The sequence below is a fragment of the Myodes glareolus genome, chromosome X (assembly GCF_982192425.1).
Source record: "Myodes glareolus chromosome X, mMyoGla1.1, whole genome shotgun sequence".
NCBI classification, from domain to species: Eukaryota; Metazoa; Chordata; class Mammalia; order Rodentia; family Cricetidae; genus Myodes; species Myodes glareolus.
Genome location: NC_142053.1, coordinates 147,143,766 through 147,164,309, shown reverse-complemented (window position 1 = coordinate 147,164,309; position 20,544 = coordinate 147,143,766). Strand labels below are relative to the sequence as shown.

The following is a 20,544-nucleotide window of genomic DNA, read 5'->3' as shown; positions in this document are numbered from 1 at the left end:
TTTTTCTCCACCTTCTAATGGCTCACTGAGACCTACTCCATCTGTACTAGGTACCACCCAATCTTTATTATCAGCCCAATTGTGCCCAAAATTGTCTATATCTTCCCAAGTGTTTCTAGAATCTTCCCCACCACAGCAAGAGTATTTAGGAGATTCATTATCTGTGCAAAGGGCTCTTGGAACTTCCATATCAGCACAAAATTTTGTAGGACATTCAAAATCTGAGCAAAAGTCTCCAGGAATGTTCACATCTTCTGAAGAGAATCCAGGCACTTCTTTAGCCCAAGAGGTTTTAGAGAATTCATCATCTACTCCACAAGATTTTGGACTTTCTCGACCTTCAAAAGATACTATAGGAACATCACTATCACTATCTACAAAAGGGGCTAGGAAAACTCAAACATCTGCCCAAGGGTCTATAGTAAGTTTACCATCAGCTCAAAGCTTTCTAGAAATTCAGACTTCTTTGGAGCAGCCTCTGGGTACTTCCCAATTTGCTTCACAGACAAAAGAACCTTTGCCAACTTCTGAAGAGATTTATAGTACTTTGAAATCTCTCTCAAGGTGTCTAGAAACTTTGACATCTATTATAAAGACACTGAGTTTTTCAACATTTGCCAAAGGCACAGCAGGCCCTTCTATAACTGACCAAGGGATACTGAGATCACCAACAGTTTCCCACAAAGCTCTGAAATTTTCTCAATCTGAACAACAGTCTATGAAAACTGCCTCATCTCAAATGGGACCTGATAGAACTTCACTAACAGAAAAAGGTTTACAAGAAATATATTCATGTGAAAAAGTGACTTTACAAGATTCACCCCTGCAGCAAATCTGTTCAGGAAATGCATTGTCTACACAAGGGACTCTAGGACTGTCCATATCAGCACAAGAATCTCTGGGACATTCACCCTCTGCTCAAGGGTCTCCAGATACTTCCTTTTCACCTGAAGAAGCTTCAGGCACTTGTTTGGACCAAGGGATTTCAGGGCAGTCATTATCATTATCATTACCTAATCTAGGAGATCTTGGACTATCTGAATATTCACCGGGGCCTCTAGAAATATCACCATCTAACCATAGCACTGTAGGAATGCTGTCTTCTACTCATCGGATTATAGAAACTTCACCACCTGCCCAAGATTCTCTAGGACATCTGCTTCCTTCAGTGCAGATTCTACAACAGGCTTCCCTTATGACAGAGATATCAGAACCATCGTCATCTACCAAAGAGGCTTGTAATGTAACAGACTCTTCCCCAGGAAGTTCAGAAACTTTTCAATCTACCCCAGGATCTCTGGAAATTTCATTCTCTAACCAAACTACTATAGCTATAGCACCATCTGTATTTGAAAAAGAAATTTTAGGATCATCAGTATCTCTGGAGGAATCCTTGGAACATTCCCCTCCTGAGCAAGGGTCTCTGATACCCACTCCACCTGCATCTGGGACTGGGTCATTCTCCCCCTCAGAACAAGATTGTCAGGAAATATCTTCAGGTGTACAAGGAGATTCACCCTCTCAGCAAGTCTATACAGAAAATTCATTGCATTCACAAGAGGCTCTGGGACTGTCCATGCCTTCAGATGGACATTCACCCTCTGCTCAAGAGTCTCCAGATACTTCCTTGTCATCTGAAGAGTCTTCAGGCACTTGTTTGGACCAAGGGCTTTCAGGGAAGTTATTATCATTATCATTATCTGATCTAGGAGATCTTGGAGTATCTGAATATTTACAGGGACCTCCAGAAACACCACCTTCTACCCATAACATTCTAGAAATACCATCTTCTACCCATGGTATTATACACACTTCATTACCAGCCCAAGATTCTCTAGGACATCTGCCTCCTTCAGTGCAGATTCTACAACAGGCTCCCCTTATGACAGAGACATCAGAACCTTTGCTATCTACCAAAAAGGCTTATAATGTATCAGACTCTTCCCCAGGAACTTCAGATACTTTGCCATCTACCCCAGGATGTCTGGAAATTTTGTTCTGTGACCAAAGTACCATAGGACTGTCTGTATCTGAAAAAGTAATTTTAGGACCATCAGTATCTCTGGAGGAATCCCTGGGGCATTCTCCTTCTGAACAATGGTCTCTGAGACCCACTCCACCTGCATCTGGGACTGGGTCACTCTCCCCCTCAGAACAAGGTTGTCTGGAAATATCTTCAAGTATACAAGGAGATTCACCCTCTCAGCAAGGCTATACAGGAAATTCATTATATTCACAAGAGGCCCTCAGACTGCCCAAATCAGCAAAGGAATCATTCGGACATTCATCATCTGCTCAAGGCTCTCCAGATACGTCTTTGTCATCCCAAGAGGCTTCAGGCCCTTCTTTGGACCATGCGTCTTTAGGAAAGTCATCATCTGAAGCAGGAAATCTTGGACTTTCTGACTCAGATCAGGAGATACTAGAAGCTCCACTATTTACCCAAAGTATTTTAGAAATGCCATCTTCTAACAAAGGGATTACAAAAACTTCAACAATTTCCCAAGATTATTTAGAACATCTGCCTCCTTCAGTGAAGACTCTGCAACCTTCTGTTATATCAGAAACCTCAGAACCTTTGCCAACAGTCAAAGTGGTTTGTAAGACTTCAGAATCTGAGTCAGGTGCTCTGAAATCTTTACCATCTTTTTTAGAGGCTCTGAGACATTTGACCTCTGACCAATGTACTCTATTGGTACATCTGGAGCCATCAACACCTCTCCATGAGACTCTTGGAAACCTCAAACCATCCCAAGGGGTTCTAGAACCTATGCCATCTACCCAAGAAGGTGTAGGAACTTCTTTTTCAACGGAGGTTTGGGGATTGTCCACTTGTGCACATGACGACTTTATTCCAATTCCTTCTCATGGTGACTGCCTGAGATATTCCTCTTATCCTAATAAAAGCCATAGACATTTCAATTCTACCAAAAAAATACCAAGGCATGCTCCATTTCCTGAAGGAGATATCAGATATTCACTTTCAGAACTAGATGTCTTAAGATCATCTTCTGCCAAAAGTAGGCTCACATCTTCCATATATGTCAGAAAGAACTCAAGTTCTACCTCTACTCCTCCAAGGAGTGTCTCACCCCCAGAATCATCAGAATTGAACTTCAGATCTAGTTCCCCTTCTAGAAAATATTTCAGATGTTCTCCCTCTCCACAAGGTGGCTCCAGACATTCGAAGTCAAAGAAAACAAAATCAAAACATGATTCTAAAGAATCATGCCTCAAATCTGTCCCATCAGAAGAAAAAGGGTTGAAATTTCACCATTCTCCCAAAAAGGAGGGCAGAGATACAGTTTCTAACAAAGTTAATGCAAGGCCTAAAAGTGATCCCAAAAAGAGCCCCACTACTACTTCTGCTAAGGGAGGTTGTAGATCCTCCCGATCTCATGAGGAGGTCCTCAAATGTTCTCCATCTTCCCAAGGCAGCCCTAGATGTTCCAGATCTTCCAAAATCAAATTGGAACAGGTTCCCTCTAACAAAACAGATGTTCATGTTTCCCATTCAGAACATGAGGTCTGCAAACTACACTTTTTGTCCAAAACAGAGTCCAAAAATTCATCCTCCAAAAGGGACCAGAAACCAAAAGCTACTCCTCAAGAATGCATAGAATCTTCCCTCTCTATGGCAGGCTGCAGATTCTCACAGTCTCATGAGGAGGGCAGCAGAAGTTCTGCATCACCCCAAGGCAATCATAAACATTCCAGGTCTATCAAAACTAAATTGGAACAGGCCCCCTCTAACAAAGCAGATGTGCATGCTTCCCATACAGAACATAAGGGCTGTAAGAATCTCCCATTGTCACAAAGAGGATTTAGATATGCTTCATCTGTCAAAAGGGACAAGGAACCAAACGCTACTCCCCAAGAGAGCATAGAAGCTTCCACGTCTGCAGAAGAGGACATAGGAACTACTCCCTCTCATGAAGAGACTCTCAGACATTCTATCTCTCCTCATGAGACTTCCAGCCTTACTTCTTCTTCTACCAAAACAAGACTCTGGCATTCCCCTTATACTCAAGAAGTCATCAAAACTCCCAGTGAGGCCCAAGAAAGCTTCAGGTCATCTCCAGATGGAGACAGTCCCACTGGGAGAGTCAAGTCTTTCTCATCACCCAAATGCAATGATGTCAGACATCCTGTTTCTACAAAGAAGGACTTTAAACACACTCTTTCTGTTCAAGAGGGACAGAAACCTTCCACTGGTGCCAGAGAGGGGAGTGGGGCATGGATTCCTGTACAGTGGGGACTCATATATTCACCAATTCCAAAAGCGAGTGCCACATCATTCCCTGTTGTCCAAGGAAATTTCAGACATAGTCGACCTCAACTAGCAGACCTGAGATCTTCCCTTTCTTACCAAGGAAGAGACACAGGCTTCCAATATGAACATGGGACCCCCATATGTAACCCTTCTCTCCTAGGAGGCCACAGATATTCACGTTCATTCCCATGCAATCTCCGAAGGATCCCATTGCAAAAAAAGAGCCTTAGCTCTTACCTCTTCCCTCAAGAAGGCACCAGGTCTTCTCAGTGTGACCAAAGGGGCCTCAGACTTTCCTGTGGCCACCCCATCCAAGGCAGCTTTAGAATGTTTCAATCTGAAAGAGAGAGCCTCAAGAATAGCCCATCTAAAACACTGAGCCTCAGATTTCCTCCTTGTCACCAAAGGGAATACAGAAATGTGCCCTCTAATGTAGAGTGGGTTAAAACTTCAATTTCTGCCCCAGGAAGCCCACAATACAATCCTTCTGCCCATGGAGGCTTCAAACCTTTCACGCCTGTCAAACTGAAGTTCTAAAAATGCTCATCTCAAGAGGGAATACTCTCTGTTATCATGCCATCTTTATATCATCTTATGCACAGGCCAGCCTCATATTTTTCTACTCTGTGTCTCACATAAACCACAGGAGTTTATAACTTTTCCTACTCATCAAAAACCCGTTAAACCTTGAATTTCCATTCCCGGCTATTCCAGATGTACATTGAGGCATCAGATTGGTTCATTTGACTATAAAGAAGGCAGGCATTTTCCATCTGATTATTAATAGGTCACAGTTTCTACACAGAACATGATAAACAATCTATTACCCACTGAGAATAGCATGTGCTTATTCTGACTAATGTTGCCCAAGATTTACTTCATATGGTTTAGCGGGTGACAGATTAACTCCCTCTGTCTAAGAAGTTCTGAGTGTTTCTTATTCTAATCATCTGACTTCAAAGCCTCTGTCCAAAAATAAAACTACCCTGGTGCCTGAAGTTTTAGAGTGTTAGAACATCCAGCAGTGCCCTAAACCCAGTATATATGCCTTAACTTGATCAGGAGAAATAAAAAAATGAATAAATCACAGGAACAGAAGTAGTTAACTGATTTGGTCCAGAGACATTGCCTCCTAGCATGTTGAAGACTGATCACACTGCTGCCTGCACTGCAAGAAATGGATATTCTACATTCCCATGAAGATTGATCAGGAAATGTTCAGACTTCTTTAATTCCCAAATTGACTCTTGATATTCCATGCTTCCCACAAGAGTCTTTGACCTTTCTGCATTCCCCAAAATAGCATAAGGCTTTCTGTCTCTAAAAACAGAAAATTTTGTACTCAAAATTCCGTTTCTCTGGATGCTTCATTCTCATTCTGTACAGAGGTTCTCCAATATTATTTTCTGACAAAGGGGCCTCAGACTTATTCCTTCAGGCCCAGGAGGACTCATCCTTTGCCCCAGTGACTGAAGTGGAGCTCAAATTATTTTCCAGGACTCACTGGGTGCTCAGGCACAACTCTTCTGAACCAGGATGCAGAATTCACTCCACCAATTCTCAAGAAGGCTATAGCCCCACCGCAACAGAACCAAAGCTCTTCAAAACAGATGTATGAATGAAAGGAGCTTCTGACCTCTCCTTCAGCACTGGGGGGTCTCAGATCTTTTCCAATGGCCAAAGTGGCCTCAGTCTTTTTGTCTATATTGAAAGTAACTCATAACTTTTATCAGTAAACTTATTACCTGTCAAAAGCAAAAGCTTCAGTCTGCTCCACTTCAGGGTTCAAGGGAAGATTGACACACCTTTCCTTTGAGAACCAGGAGACCTCAAACATTCTCTAATTGCCCAAATGGACCTCATATTTATAACTTCATAACAAGGGTTTTGTGCACATCCTCAATGCTGAAGGGAGCCTGAGATGTAATGTGAGAAGCAAAGATGTCTCAGACTTCCCCAATGCTCCAAGAAGACCAGAAATACAAACCCTTTAGAATTAATGAGCCATAGAATTTCTTCTAAATTACACTGGAGAGTAAGATTCATTCCCAAACCAGGACAGTTCAGACCTCCAGCTACCAACTCCATCATGTCTTAGATATACCCCTCAAAATTAAATTAATTCACTAATTGAGGAAGCTTACACCTTGATGCACTATCTTCTCAAGAGGGTTATAAATTTATTTCCTTCAACCACAGTAAACCCTGATTTTTCATACTTTGTCAAAGGAGGGTTTCTCTAACATGCTGTCTTTGAACAAGAAAATATAGCTTCCTTTGTCTCTACTGGAGGAGTCTGAGACAAACCCGTTTGATGAAGTAAGCTACAGAACCGGCCCTGTGACTGAAAAAGGTCTCAAAAATTCAGACTTGGTTGACAGGTACTTCAGATTGACTCCCTATTATCAGGAAAACATAGGAACTTCTCTTTGTGTTCATGGCCTACTCAGGTCTACCAAATAACTAATAGAGACTACAGCTTGTCATTCAGAACTGAATGGCCAGTAAATACACTTCTGACCACCAAAAGAACCTCATGGAACTCTACATTGAAGTTGCATGGCAGAAGAATAAAAAGTACCCTGGATCTAAGATCATCTGTTTTCATGCTGCACACCAGATATATGCCTGTCCTCCATGTCTACACCTGTGCAGCCTATCCACAGTTTAAGTAGGGAACAGACCTAGGGACTATAATTCAACTTGTAAGAAGAACCATCTGACTGTCATTATGCCTCAAAAGGAGTCCTCAGAGAAAAGAATTTTCTAGAGTTCACTGAAGAATTGGAGCAGGACTAGCAAGTTCCATGGATCTCCTCCTCTACAGCAGGTAAGCAGTGGCATTCCCATTTGTCCAACAAGGTTTGGGAACTCTCTCCTTTCCAAAACCTTAATATTTTCTTTCTGTGATAACTTACTCCGTAAAATACCCTTTTGGCCCAAATGGCCTTCATAAATTTCCCTCTGAAGAAGTAAGTGCATCATTGACAAATGAGCATTTTTCCCTGTGGTTAGTTCATAGAAGTCAAGATAAGTAGACAAATCCAGGAACTCATGACACTTCCTTAAGTAAAGTAGCCATGGTATAGATTTCTCAGTGACACCAAGTTCCGTTTGCCTGCACAGAATTCTTAGGAGTAAACCACACTGTGCCTCCTCCTGAGTATCTTAATGAATCCTGATATTGATGCTTGGTCTCTTGCAGATTCAGCTAAAGATATGGATATTCTAAACTATGAAGAAGAGTTATAAGGTTAAGCAATTCTAGGAGCTTATGAGGTATAGAAATCAATTGAATTTTTATCATGGTTCTATGGGATTTTCAAATCCTGATCATATCTCCCTTGCCTCATGGGTCTCAGAAACTCCTTTCTTCACAAGGGTACTTACTCCTCCCTTTGATCAAGGAGATATCTGATCTTCATCCTGGAAAACGGGAGTCCTACATCTTTCCACTTTTTTCAAAGGCTTAGATCTTCCTTTTGTGTGAGGGGCCCATATAATTTCTGATATTATGAAGTGGACCTCAGACATTATTCTTAATTAATGGGTCTCAGATTTGCACTTCAGTAAACTGTAGGCACAATATTGATCCAATGAGAGCCTCTGACAATAAATACCCTGTCAAGGACGATGGTTATATTCTACTTTCCTTGAAAGGGGGGACTTAAGACACACCATTTCCTTTCAAGGGTACTGATAGAAACTCACCTGATTAAGGGGATACAGACCAGGCCAGTGACATGAAGACTCACTCAAATGTTCATCTTTTAGTCATGTAAACTCCAAATAAGAACTCTCTGACATTGACATTTCAGAAAAACCACTTTTATCTGCAGAAACCTCAGTTCTATTTCTCTAACTGTGAAGATGTTAATCTTTCCCCTCTGATCTGGGTGTCCAGGCATGCCCAAATGAACAAAGGGATGTCAGACCACTCTGAACTGATATCCTGGGACAAAACAGTAAAAATCTGATCCCTGATTAAACCCTTTTACTTTTAAGATTCTCACCAGAAATGGAGTGGTCCCACTTTGTCTCCTATGCCTGTGCTACTGATCAAAGGCATATGGAGGACACAGGGCTAGCAACTACCAACCAATCAGTATAGAAACACTCTGCTTCCCTTGCAGATCTCCTGAGGAAATTGGTAGCATGGGGAAATAGGGAGAGGATTGAAGGGGAAGGGAGATGCAGAGAGGGAAGCAGAGAAAAATGTAGAGCTCAATAAAAATCAATTATAAAAGGAAAAAAAGCACTCTGCTTGAAATCAATCTTCAGAGCCCCCAAGCACATGGGTATTCCATAGTGTGAGGACATTTGGACCTAATAAGATATTGGCTTATCCTTCTAGTTCCCAAAGTAACCTTGGAGCTTCATCTTCTGCTTGAGGGTTTCTGGACCTTTGGTCTCTTTCCTAACTTCCCAAAACATTCTCCCTTTCAAACATGGAGCCTGAAACCTTCCATGAATGGCCTAATAGGTCTTCCATCAAGCTGTTCAGGCATAGGTCCATGGGAGACTCTCTCTATAAACAAAGGACACTACTCCACTCTGGTTTGAGGTTCCATAGGCATGTTTGACCATCAGAGCATAGAACCCCATGACATCTGCCTTACGATCAGTCAATATAATTGGAAAGACTTCAACATTTCTGTCTAGAAAAGGACTGCTGAACACAAACTACAGGACATAAACTAGCCAGGAACAATCATCCAGGCCTTTGGAAGAAGACCTAGATAGTTGCTGCCTTGTCTCTCCTAGAAGGAACACAAACTATGAATAAGAGTTGGAAGGTTATGATCAGTACTGGGAACTTTCTCCACTGTATAAGTTGCCAAGGATATTCACCTTCAACAGAATTGTGTTTGACATTTTCACACTCTGCCCAAAGGTGATTCTGTCCCCATTTTTCAATAGTGTCTCAGAGGTTTTCTCTCTTACTTTGGGCTCAGAATTTTTACTATTCCTATTATTATTATTATTATTAATCAGTCACCTATTCCTTCTCAGTACATGGAACAAGATGTCATAATTCTTCTAAGACTTAGATTTCCCTAAACCCCATTTTCTAATGAGCCCTACCCTAAAATATTTGTTTGGTGTTCCGTGATCCTTATATATTCTTATTCCTCCCAAGTGACTCTGTCTTTTTTCTTCTCATTGCAGTGGTGTCAGACCAAGAGTGCATTATACTACCAAGTCAAGCAAGTATCAGACATTCATGGTCTTCCCTGAAGGTTTGTGAACCAATTATCTATTTTCTTCCAGGAAGAGGATTGCAGAAGTTCAGTTTGCACAAAAGGAAATCTGAAATATCAACCTCTATTGAAAGGTCACTCAAAACTGACCCCTGAATAGAAGGGATGTCTAAGACCTCCACCCTCTGACCTTCAGCTCTTTAGTCTACCCTAAGACTAAAGAACCATCAAGCTTCCCTTCTAAAGTTGGTGACCTCACACATTCCTCTACTAACTAGGATTGCTTTAGAGCTGGCTCCTCTGATCAAGGGTCATAAGCATATAAACACATATGTGATCAATGGGATCTCACAACTTTCTGCTTTAAGATCACAGGACAGAAGGTAGAAAGAGAAAATTGGCTATCAAGCCATGTGTTTCCAAGTTTGGTAATCAAAAATGCACTGTTTCTTTTATTCACAAATATGCACAGCTGAACACAACCTTGAGGAAACATCAATGCTTGCATAACCACTTAGCCTGTTGGAAGATTGTTATGAGATTTGCCTTAGACTCTCAAAGATTTCACACTGGGTATGTATGTTTGCTTTGGGGAAAATAGCTGGATGCTAGTTCAGTGCCAGAATCTTATTCCATTGCCCAAGATGCCATGGAACCCTCCCCTTCTGATCATGGGTGAACTGCATATTCTATCAAATATGACTGGAACCCTCCTCCCTGTGAATAAAGACATTCGGGATTTCTCATTTTCTCAAGGTAGTCTCATAACTTCCCATTCTGAGAAGAGGTTCTCCCCTGTTTTCAAGAGACCTCATATATACTTTTTTATTGAAGTTTTCATGAGAACTACCCTGAGTCAGACTGGGCCATCATCCTTCCCTTTATTAAAAATGTGTACTTACACCTTATCCACCTGTACAAGGGAGACTAGGAAGCATTGTCTTTGACCCTAGGACACTCATGCATTCTTTTCTTCCACAAGGTTGTAACATGAGAGCCGACTATTGGAGTTTATGTCCCACCTGCTACCCCACAGCCAACAAGCCCCAAAGAATATCACACAGAGAACTCCATAAGATTATAAACTGATTGGTCCATTAGGTCAAGCTTCCTATTAGCTCTTGTAACTTATATTAACTCATTCTTCTTATCTATATTAGCCACATGGCTTAGTACCTTTCTCATCAGGGCAGGTCACATCTCACCTCTTTGGAGTCTGGGCAGGAGTGTGGGGGGAGCTTCCTGCTTCACAGAATACTCCTGTTCTCATTTCCAAGCCTCTACTTCCTGTCTGGTTGACCCACCTATACTTCATGCATGGCCAATCAGAGTTTATTTAAAACATGATTGACAGAATACAGACAATTCTTCCCCACCACAAGGTGACATTAGAGATATTATTTTGAATAATATTGCATCCTACCTTGTAGGATTCTATCAAAAATTCTCAAGCATTCCATTCTGTCTTTGACTTACCTTGAAAATATGCTATTCTAAATAAAAATGATTTAAACCATTTATATTTGGCACTGGTGGCTAGGGAAATGCATTGATCCACTCTAGGTTGTGATCCCCAGTCCTAAATGTAGAAAAGGAAACTGAATTCTAAGCTATGTTTTTTCAATCCAATGACTAGAAATCAACTGACCCCATCACTGCTGCCCATACACGGATTATGAAAACAACCTCAAAAAAGAGGAAACCTAGCTGTTGATAGCCATCCAGGCACACTGAAAAATGGTCTTGCTGCTGCCTGAACTCTCCAAGACTCAACACAAGATGAGCAAGCTCTAAAGAAGAGTTGGAAGCTGAAGTGCAGTAAAGGGACCTTCCTTCACTGAATAAGGTAGTAAGGACATTCACCTTCAACAGGATGGTGCATAACATTTCTCCCCTCTGTGCAAGCATTTTCCAACTCATACCCTTGCCCTAAACAGGTCACAAAATTTTCCCTTTCTCACTGCTTCCACTCTCAATGCTTCCACTCTCTTCAGACTAGCATACTCCTTTTACTTCACTGATGAAAATGTCAGACCTCCCTCCTAGGACAAAGTCTACTGCAGATCTTCCCCATTTGCCTAAGGTGGTTTCAAGTAATCATTTTGTGGCAAAGACCCACATACTTTACCTTTGAATAAATAGGTCCCAGCTTAAATATTCCTACACCACTTACACTGTAAAAGTGAGAATCAGATTTGCTTTTACAGTGAAAGGGGGAGCTATGGTTACAAACTTCAACCACAAAAACTATAAAAATCCCATTTTAGCCAAAAGGTGCCTGGAATATTCCACAGTGATAAACAAGGTGTCAAAATTGGTTTCCATGACCAAAGGTGTTGCAAATCATTCACTCTGTATTTAATTGAGCTTCAGGTCTAGCCACTGACCCTGGGACGCCCTAGAGCATCCCCTTTCTTTCATGGACACATTTCACTTGACCCTTGGACTCATATTACCTTAGTACCAATCCCAGGGGCTAAGATTGCTATGAAAACACTTTTATAACCATGGGATCTCATGAGATTCTAGGTAGAGGAAAAAAGATAAAAACTAAAACTAATAATCATGCCATCTGCCTAGAATGTAGCTGTCAAAAATGTAAAATGTTCCCATATTTCATGTAAATGAAGACTGTGCTTAAAATCCAACTGTTAAAACCCAAATAATTACACAGAAAATATATTAATTACAACACCGCTTGGCCTATTAGCCCAGGCTTCTTTTTAACTAACTCTTACATCTTAAATTAGCCAATTTCTATTCATCTATGTATCACTATACGGCTGTGGCCTACTGGAAAAACTCTGCTGTACTTCTCCTTCAGTAGCTACATGGCCTGTCCTGGACTCCACCTAATCTCTTTCTATATCTCTTTCAGCCTGGCTATATTCTGCCCTGCCATAGGTCAAAGCAGATTTATTTATTAACCAAAAAAACATATAGAGAAGGACATCCCACATCACTTACATTGATGATTAAGCACAGATCAATACAACCCTGAGGAAGCATTGAAGTTTGCACAACCACTTATCATGTTGAAAGAGTGTTGTAATTGCTTCTTGTACTCTTCCCAACAGTTGATGCAATACATGGATCATGGAAGTTGGAAACACAGTAGGAAGCAAATGATGCTGAACCATACCACTCAAGTTAAACTAGCATTTTCTCTTCTGCACAATGGGGTGAGTGGATCTCGCTATTTGGTCAAACATAGTCAGGCACTTTTTCTATAAGAAACACAGTTCAGATTTACCTCAGAAGTTTCCCATCTGAATATGGGTTTCCCAAACTGTTCCTATTTTCAAGGCATCTCACACTGTACCTTTTTGATGACTAATTATCAGAAGACCGCTTTGATTAAAGTAGCTGTCAGGCCCTTCCGCTATAACAAATAATACCCAAGGCAGTCCCTCTCAGTTTAAGGAAATTCATAAGAATACCTGGATTTTATAAAAGTCATCTCAGAATTTCCATTTTTCTCAAGGTGACCAGGATCAATGGATCCTCAGATCACCCCCTATATGCATGTGGGCTTCTGAATTATTCCCACAATGAAGATCTTTCCCCTCTAACTACATCCACTTCAAAAATACTTGTGTGACTGAAGGGACTTCATCTTGCTCTGCTTTGAGGTAACAGAGCCTGAGACTTAGGTCATCTTTGTTTCATTAAAGTCACCAGAATGAGGAGGTCTCCTCCTTCATGCACACACCAATGTGGGTGATAAGAACTGGACCCTGTCAATCATGACTGATAAATGATGCTAAATTTGCTGCCAGGACTGCCACAGTGTTCCTGGATATGTGAATTTTCAAAACTCTGATGAAGTCCTTCCTCCACTGCACAAGGTAGACTACGATACTCCCTTTTGCCTAAGTGGTTTGTGACTTTGCTTCTCTCTTTAAGTCTGCCAAAGTCTTCCATTCCTAACCACCATCTATTTCTGTCAATTAGACCTCAAATGCACACTCTGTAATCAAGAGGGCCTGATATCTATCCTGCATGACTGACGGGGCCAGGGAAGATGTATACCTGTCCAAGGCCCCAAAACTTTCAAATTCCACTCAAAATGGCCTTCAAAACTTACCCTCACTTAGCAAGGATCCAATCATTCCCTTTTGATGAAGGAAGGCTCAGATCTTCTGCTCTTCTACTTACATATGTTTCACCTCCAATACATCATCTGAAAGGGTCATCATTATCCTCTTTTTTTCCAGGACCCTCAAATTCCTGCCATCTAATCAAGAGGTCCGAAAATATCTTTCTTTCATAGAGGAGATTCAGAGTATCTAACTCCGCATATTATAGCATCAGACACTATTTGGAAATACTTGGTTTTCCCCCTCAATCTACGGGGAAATAAAACTTTCTCCCAAAGCCAAAGATGGCTTGAAATATATCCTCTTTTGCCCAAGGATGGTGCAGGCCTACCATCTCTAATATGGGGCCTATAGATCTTGTTCTCTTGACTATGTATGTCTGTTATATTCCCAACTGTCTAGGATTGCTTCAAACTTTCTTCGTGCTACATATATGGGATTATCTTATCTGACCAGTGGCTTCTTAGACTGAAAATAACCATCCAACCACTTTGAAAACATGCAATGATTACTTCTCAGCATTTCACAAGCCCACAAAGGTATGGATATTCTCAATACTGAAAAAGATTTGGAAGCTGATTAGGCCAGATGGGACTTTCTATTGCTCCAGAATGCTTATGCTTAATGGAAAATTGTCTTTCCTATTTCATTAAATATTGCCATAGATTACACCTCTGACAAATAGGTGTAGACTATCACCTGTGCACAAAATGTCTCAGAAACTCCAGTTATGACCAGAGTGCATTAATATTTCTCATCATTCCCATGAATTCTGCCACATTATATTTTTGATGAAGGGTGTAATAGCCCTTTTTATTTCTGTCCAAAATACCAAGGCCCTACCCCATCTTATATAGTGAGATTTAGACCTTCACATCAATGAAGAGTGTCTCAGGCCTGCCTTGTGTGATCAAGGACATTTCACCATTGATTCACTTATAACTTCTAATTTGCATGGCTTGGAAAGTACTGTTCTGACTAAAGAGATCTCAGAGCTCTCTGGACCAAGGTCCTTGAACACAACAGCAAGATGAGGGTAACACAGACTAATGTCTTCACTCTAGTCCCTTAGACATAAAATTCCTGTCCCACATGAAGAGGAATTTGTGGATTGACCTATACCAGACGAAGAAACTGAGTCACAGACTTCTGTCGTGCAGCCTCTTAGAAGACTTCTAAGACTGCTGACATGCCTGACATGGACATTCATAAAATGTGTATTCTAGATTGTGATTTCAAGTTTGGTGCCGAGGAAGAAGTGAGTGCCTGGGTTTTCTCTATTTCTCAGGGTATCATTCATGTTTAAGCTTCTCCCCAATAGGGTCACAGACATATGACCAAGGGAGGCTGAGATTATTCCACCCTGTCCTAGGGAGCTTCTGACTCCTCCTTCTAAGTAAGAGGGTCTTAGATCTTTCACTTGCTCCCAAATTGATAGCAGGAATTCTTCTTCTGCACACTTAGGCTTTTTCTGCCTACTTAAGTTCTGCCTTGCTGTAGGTCCAAAACAGTTTATTTATTAATGGTAATCACAGCACACAGAGGGGACTCCCACATTATGGATATGCTCCACCTATGCAGAGTAGCCTGAGAGTATCCTTTTTTACTGTTGTGGCTTTTAGACTATCCCCTCTCCCAAGTATACCTCCAAGTTTTGTCTTCTGACCAAAGGGTTTCAGACCTGCCTGCTCTAATAGAGAGGTACAGTCTACCAACCTGCATAGGGTCTTAGAGCTTCTGAATATGCCCTTGTGGGATTAAACTTACTAGGTCCATATTATTGGGCCACCTACCATTCTGATGTGACCAAAGGAGTTTAAGTCTACTGCCTATGATTTGCCAGACAGCCTCAAATCTTCTCATTATGCAAGTTGTCTTCAAATAGGCCCCTCTATTCAAGGAGAGCTCACAGTCTTCTCCTCTGATTCAGTGGCCTCAGGCATTCCCCCACCCAAACATGAGACCATAGACTATTTTTCTTCACACAATGACTTCTCCAGACATCCCAGGCTTAAAGTCTCCAAGTCTATCTGTTGCAAGTAGAGTCAAGAACTGCCTCAAAGTCAAAATTAATAGAATGTGGTCCCCATCATTCAAACCTAGATCTGAGCAGCTGAACATATGCTTGAGAAGGAGAGCCAGCTTGGGACTCTCATGCAGACTTTTGGAAAATACTCAGATTGCTGCCTCACCTACCACACATTCACTACAGTGGACAGATGTTCGAGTCTCCGATGAAGAGCTGGACGATGATAAGGAAGTTCCTGGAATGTATTCCACTGTATGAGGTGGGCCGAGACCTTGATCTCATGTCAAGCAGTGCGTATGCTGATTTCCAGCTTTACCCAATTCAACATGTTAGTCTATATCTACAATAGCCCCAGATTTCCACACACCTCACAAGACGCCCTCAAACATTTCCCAACTGACCCTGGGGTCCTTGTATTTTCTCCATGGCACTTGTTTCCCCCCTTCTTCACCATGCACCTTGGCAAGCCTCCGACCTCTCACCTCTGATCCTTTGATCCCTATTTGTACATTTCTGACTTATGTGGGAGACATTTAATGTCTGAATATGAGGCCTTCAATAGTGTTCCCATTGACCAAGGGTGTCTCATACATACTCTTTTCCTTTAATGAAGTATTCAAACTCCACATCTAGCCAAGAGAAATTCAGATCTTCCTTTTCTGTTATGTATGGTGTCTATACTAACATCCTTATCCAAAGGGCCTCTGGTTTTATCTTCTGACCAAGCAACTGTCTGATATTCCCTCTCTGCTTGAAGACACAGGCACATGAGGTGGACAGAAGTCTTGGGCACACTTCTAATCAATATAACATTCTTCCCTTCAAGTTTGAGGCCTCAGAGTTAAGGAATAGCAAAGAGAGTCTGGAAAACAGCCATCAGTCTTGAGGGCATTCATCAGAACATCAGAAGTGGACTGCTCCTAACCTTAATGCCCTGAACAGGATGACTGAACACCAAACTGTGAGGTGGAAAAAGTGACAGACACCAGCCTCGCTCTTGCAATAATGTTCAGATTACTGCATATCCTTCTTTCTGAAGATGCCCTAGATGATATTGTTACTTTGTTGTTGTTTTGATTGTTGTTCTCTTTTTGGTATTATTGTTTGCTTTTAAGTTTAGAAGAGGACACCTTGATTTTTTTGGTATGTTAATTATCTACTGGCATTAAACTCTGGCAACCAAATGAATAAATGTTTCACATGTTCTACTCTATTTGGAAATCACAACATATGCATATCTTCCACCTTCTTGTATCAAAGACATACCGTAATTCTATTTTACAAATGTAGTCATTTTACCAACATATGTTGTGTGTGTATATGTGTGTGTGTTCAAAACTGTTTCCTGTGATATGTTAAATTTTTACACCTAATGATTTATTTTCATAAAAATTCAATTCATTTATGTATTTACTTTACATCCCAGACACAACCTCCACCCTCCCCATCCCCCTCTGATCCCACCCCCAATCCACTCCCCTTCTATTTCTGCTCAGGAAAGATTGGGTCTCCTATGGAAATCAACAAAACATAGCAAGCAAAGTTGCAGTAAGATTAAGCACCTCTCATGCACCAAGGCATGGCAAGGTGACCCAGAATGAGGAGTAGGTTTCCAAAAGTCTGTAAAAATGTTGGAGACAGTACCTGCTCCCATAGACAGCAGTCCCACAGTAGGATCAAACCACACAACCATAACACATATGCAGAGAAAATGTCATTTGGAAGATCCTTTCTTACTGATGTGTCTTAAAATAATAGATCTTAGAGCTTGGGGTGTATGACTTAATTTCTTCAGCAACATAAATACATTCAGTGTCATTGCTATTAGTTGATAATAAATATCAATTAAAAATACACACTAATAATTGAAACAATAATAAAATGTAAGGAAGAATTTCAGGATAAAAATACCGCAAAATAGCCAGAAACAAAGCAAATTCCAGTTTCTAATAAAATCTATGTATATCAAATAGACATTGAACAAGAAATTTTGTGATTTGTATGTGTATTTTGAATTGTAGTTTGAATGTCCAATCTTTAATAAATCTTTTTTTGTTGAACAGTTTCCTTTAATTTTTATTAATTAGTTTTTTCATCCTGATCACAGTTTCCCCTCCCTCCTGCCTCTCCTTGTAGTCCCTCACCCCAATCCCTCCAGAATTGGAGGTGGTAAACTGAGCACAGTTTGGGCATGTGAAGGACAGCAAGATTTGGTGTTGATCATTACAACTGTCTCTGTGTTTATCATGAATGTATGTATGTATGTCTTTATGTATGTCTGTATGCTTCTATCTGTCTATCTATCATCTATCTATCTATCTATCATCTATCTACCCATCTATCTATATGTCTAGTGTGTTGGCAAAGTGTGCATGTGCTATGAAATAAATTTGAAATGATAAGTACAAACTGTGATTTTTTTTTTCATTCTACCATGTGAATCTTGGGGGCCTAACACAATTTATCTGGAGTAGCTGCAATTGCCTCTAAGCCAAATCAACAATACTAAGTGTGTGTTTAAAATTTAAAGGATTATTTAAGCCATTATTGTCAAATGTACTTGATACCAAAAGTATTGACCCTGTTATTAGTTGCACATAATGCTTAAATTCTTATGTAAGTATTTTGATCCAAAATGCTGTAGAATGCGAATTAGGGCCTAATTGGAGGAGTGAATATTTTGAAGACTCATTCTCTGGAGTGAATTATTACTGTCATCAATGGAATAAGTTCTGCTGCAATGCAGGTCCCTCTGGATTTCACCTTCACTCTTTTGTCTTTCTGGTTTCTACAAAAGTTTTTGACAGGATGCTGGATTCTAGTTCTGGTTTTGAATATTTTTATTAAGTTTGTTTCCAGACAGTTTTTCATCTGTAAACAATCCATACTGGCCACTCCCACCCTCCAGCTCCCTTTGATACCTGGTGCATCAAGCCTTCAGATAATATTATAACACATTTATGATTACCATTGTTCTGTGACTCACTCTAATTAACCAGGGTTTTCTGTGTGACCATCTGTCAGAGCCTGGTTGACTCAGCAGTGGGTACACAACTGAAGAAAGAGAATGTAATGAAGCCAGAGAATGCTTTACTTTTCAGAACATTTTACCTTATCTTCTAGATTTTACATGTGTTGGACCCTCCTCCTGCAATTTCTCAGAGATTAGAAGAATGTTATAAGGGCTGTTTTCAGAAATAAGCCCAATACAACCCAGACAGAATTATCTGACTAAGAAAATCTTTCTGATAAATGTCAGTCCTTTCTTATGAAAGGTGAGAGCAGCTTTCCTCTCTGGATTCAAGCATGGCTTTGTGCAAGGAAATTTGCTTTATGGTGAAACTTCTTTAAGCCTTCATGGAGGGGGGGGCAAAATGATCATGTCAGCTCTAAGATCAAGTGGAACAATAGTGACATAGAAACAATGAGAAGAACCAAAAGAGAGAGAGGGTGAGCAGGAGGAGCATTGCATGGAGTAGAAAACGCTCAGATGACAGAAAGCAGGTTTGACCAGGGTCTCAGAATGGATAAACAGAACTTGCTGGGGCAAAGATACTGTGTGTATCTATCATGAGGAGGAACCAAAGTATGATTTGATAATGAAGGTCATGGGAGGAGAGGGGTGAAGTAGTTCTCCATGGCTGAGGGACTACTGCATGCTGTCCAGAAGAAAGGCTAGGAAGACATTATACCTATGGTGCCTCATTTGCATCCTGTCCTACAAAGTGGTCTATTGAAGTAGCCCTTTTTAAGAAGTAACCCTAAGAACTTGAATTCCTGATAAAGGTGGGCTTAGAACCAATGGAATCTCAAACTTTCCCATGTTAATAAAGGGTGATACAGAAATTCCACCTCTGTGCTATATGGTCCCTTCTGTTATCTCTGTGGCCATAAGAGCTCCATATATCCTCCTAGGAGGTGATGATCCCCAGGCATCCCATTCTGCCTTAGGAAGCTTATTTTTTTGCCAAGAGAATTTCAAACATGACCCTGATAGCCTAGGTTCCACAGATATTTTCCAGCTTTGCCTGAAGTTTTGTATATAATCCCTATGGCCAAGGAGGTCTATGATTTCCTCCCTGTAACCATCGATTTGGAATATTCTCATTGGACAAACAAATATTGGACCACACTGGTTAGAGGTCTTGGGTGTCAAGCTTACTTTCTGTGAATAATGAGAAATATAATCACATAATGAATTTTTCAAGCGAGTTCTAATTTCTGATTAGTCCATTCTATGACCCCAGAAGGCAATTGACAGCACAGGTTTGAACCCTATTAGACACAATCCTCCAATACTTACATCCTGATGATAAACTTTAACTAATCATGTTGGTGCAATAGATGATTAGCAGACACTAACAATCCATAGAAGAATTATATTGTAAAAACATAAAATAAACCAGTTCTATATCACCTACCAAGTATTCATTTTAATACAGTTAATATTATCTTTTTTGCTTCAAATAAACTGAAGCATGAAATGCTTTTTCCAGAATAATGGAGAAGGAAGAAACCTTATTATGGATCCTTGTATATTTTCTGTATGCTGCTTTTCCCCATAAAATATCTCTAAATATGGCTTAATAAAGAGAAGTGGCCTTCCAGATGCAGGATGACATTAAAAGGAGATCCTGGAGTGACACTCTAAACGTGTAGGTTTATCTTAAAAAAATCCATGCACCCTGGTAACCACCTTTGACTTGTTTCTCCATTCCTTTTGATTGATATTCAATAAGTTTTTTAAGGTAGTTAAGTGGAATTCTTTCCATGATAAAACAGAAAACTGTCTCTGCTCAAGTGAGATGCATTTAGACGGGTGAGAGCAGCAGAGGAACATGAATGTGTCCTCCTCGGCAGCACACTAATAATGCTGCTGCCACAGACAGGAGCTTTCTGATTTGTTGAGCATATTTCTCAAGGAGGCAATGGCAAAGTAAG

General features: G+C 40.6%; 1 protein-coding gene across 5 annotated transcripts; it reads left to right on the top strand.

The window, feature by feature from the left end:
- The first annotated feature begins 227 nt into the window (after positions 1–227).
- On the top strand, positions 228–15,856 carry LOC148117536 (uncharacterized). Of its 5 annotated transcripts, XM_087902861.1 has the most exons (9): positions 228–7,103; positions 7,479–7,552; positions 9,443–9,513; positions 9,947–10,047; positions 11,111–11,320; positions 12,552–12,656; positions 13,977–14,113; positions 14,639–14,832; positions 15,678–15,856. In XM_087902861.1, the coding sequence occupies exon 1, from the start codon at positions 242–244 to the stop codon at positions 4,808–4,810; it is 4,569 nt and encodes a 1,522-aa protein (XP_087758987.1). In that variant the 5' UTR covers positions 228–241; the 3' UTR covers positions 4,811–7,103; positions 7,479–7,552; positions 9,443–9,513; positions 9,947–10,047; positions 11,111–11,320; positions 12,552–12,656; positions 13,977–14,113; positions 14,639–14,832; positions 15,678–15,856. The 5 variants fall into 5 exon arrangements, with proteins under 5 accessions (XP_087758987.1, XP_087758986.1, XP_087758984.1 ...); XM_087902860.1 differs by lacking the exon at positions 7,479–7,552; XM_087902858.1 differs by lacking the exon at positions 7,479–7,552 and having other exon boundaries at positions 9,443–10,047.
- Positions 15,857–20,544: the final 4,688 nt, after the last annotated feature.

Bases quoted from the DNA above. Each gene is read 5' to 3' on its own strand.
- LOC148117536 (XM_087902860.1), top strand. From the start codon at position 242: ATGTTCACATCTTCTGAAGAGAATCCAGGCACTTCTTTAGCCCAAGAG.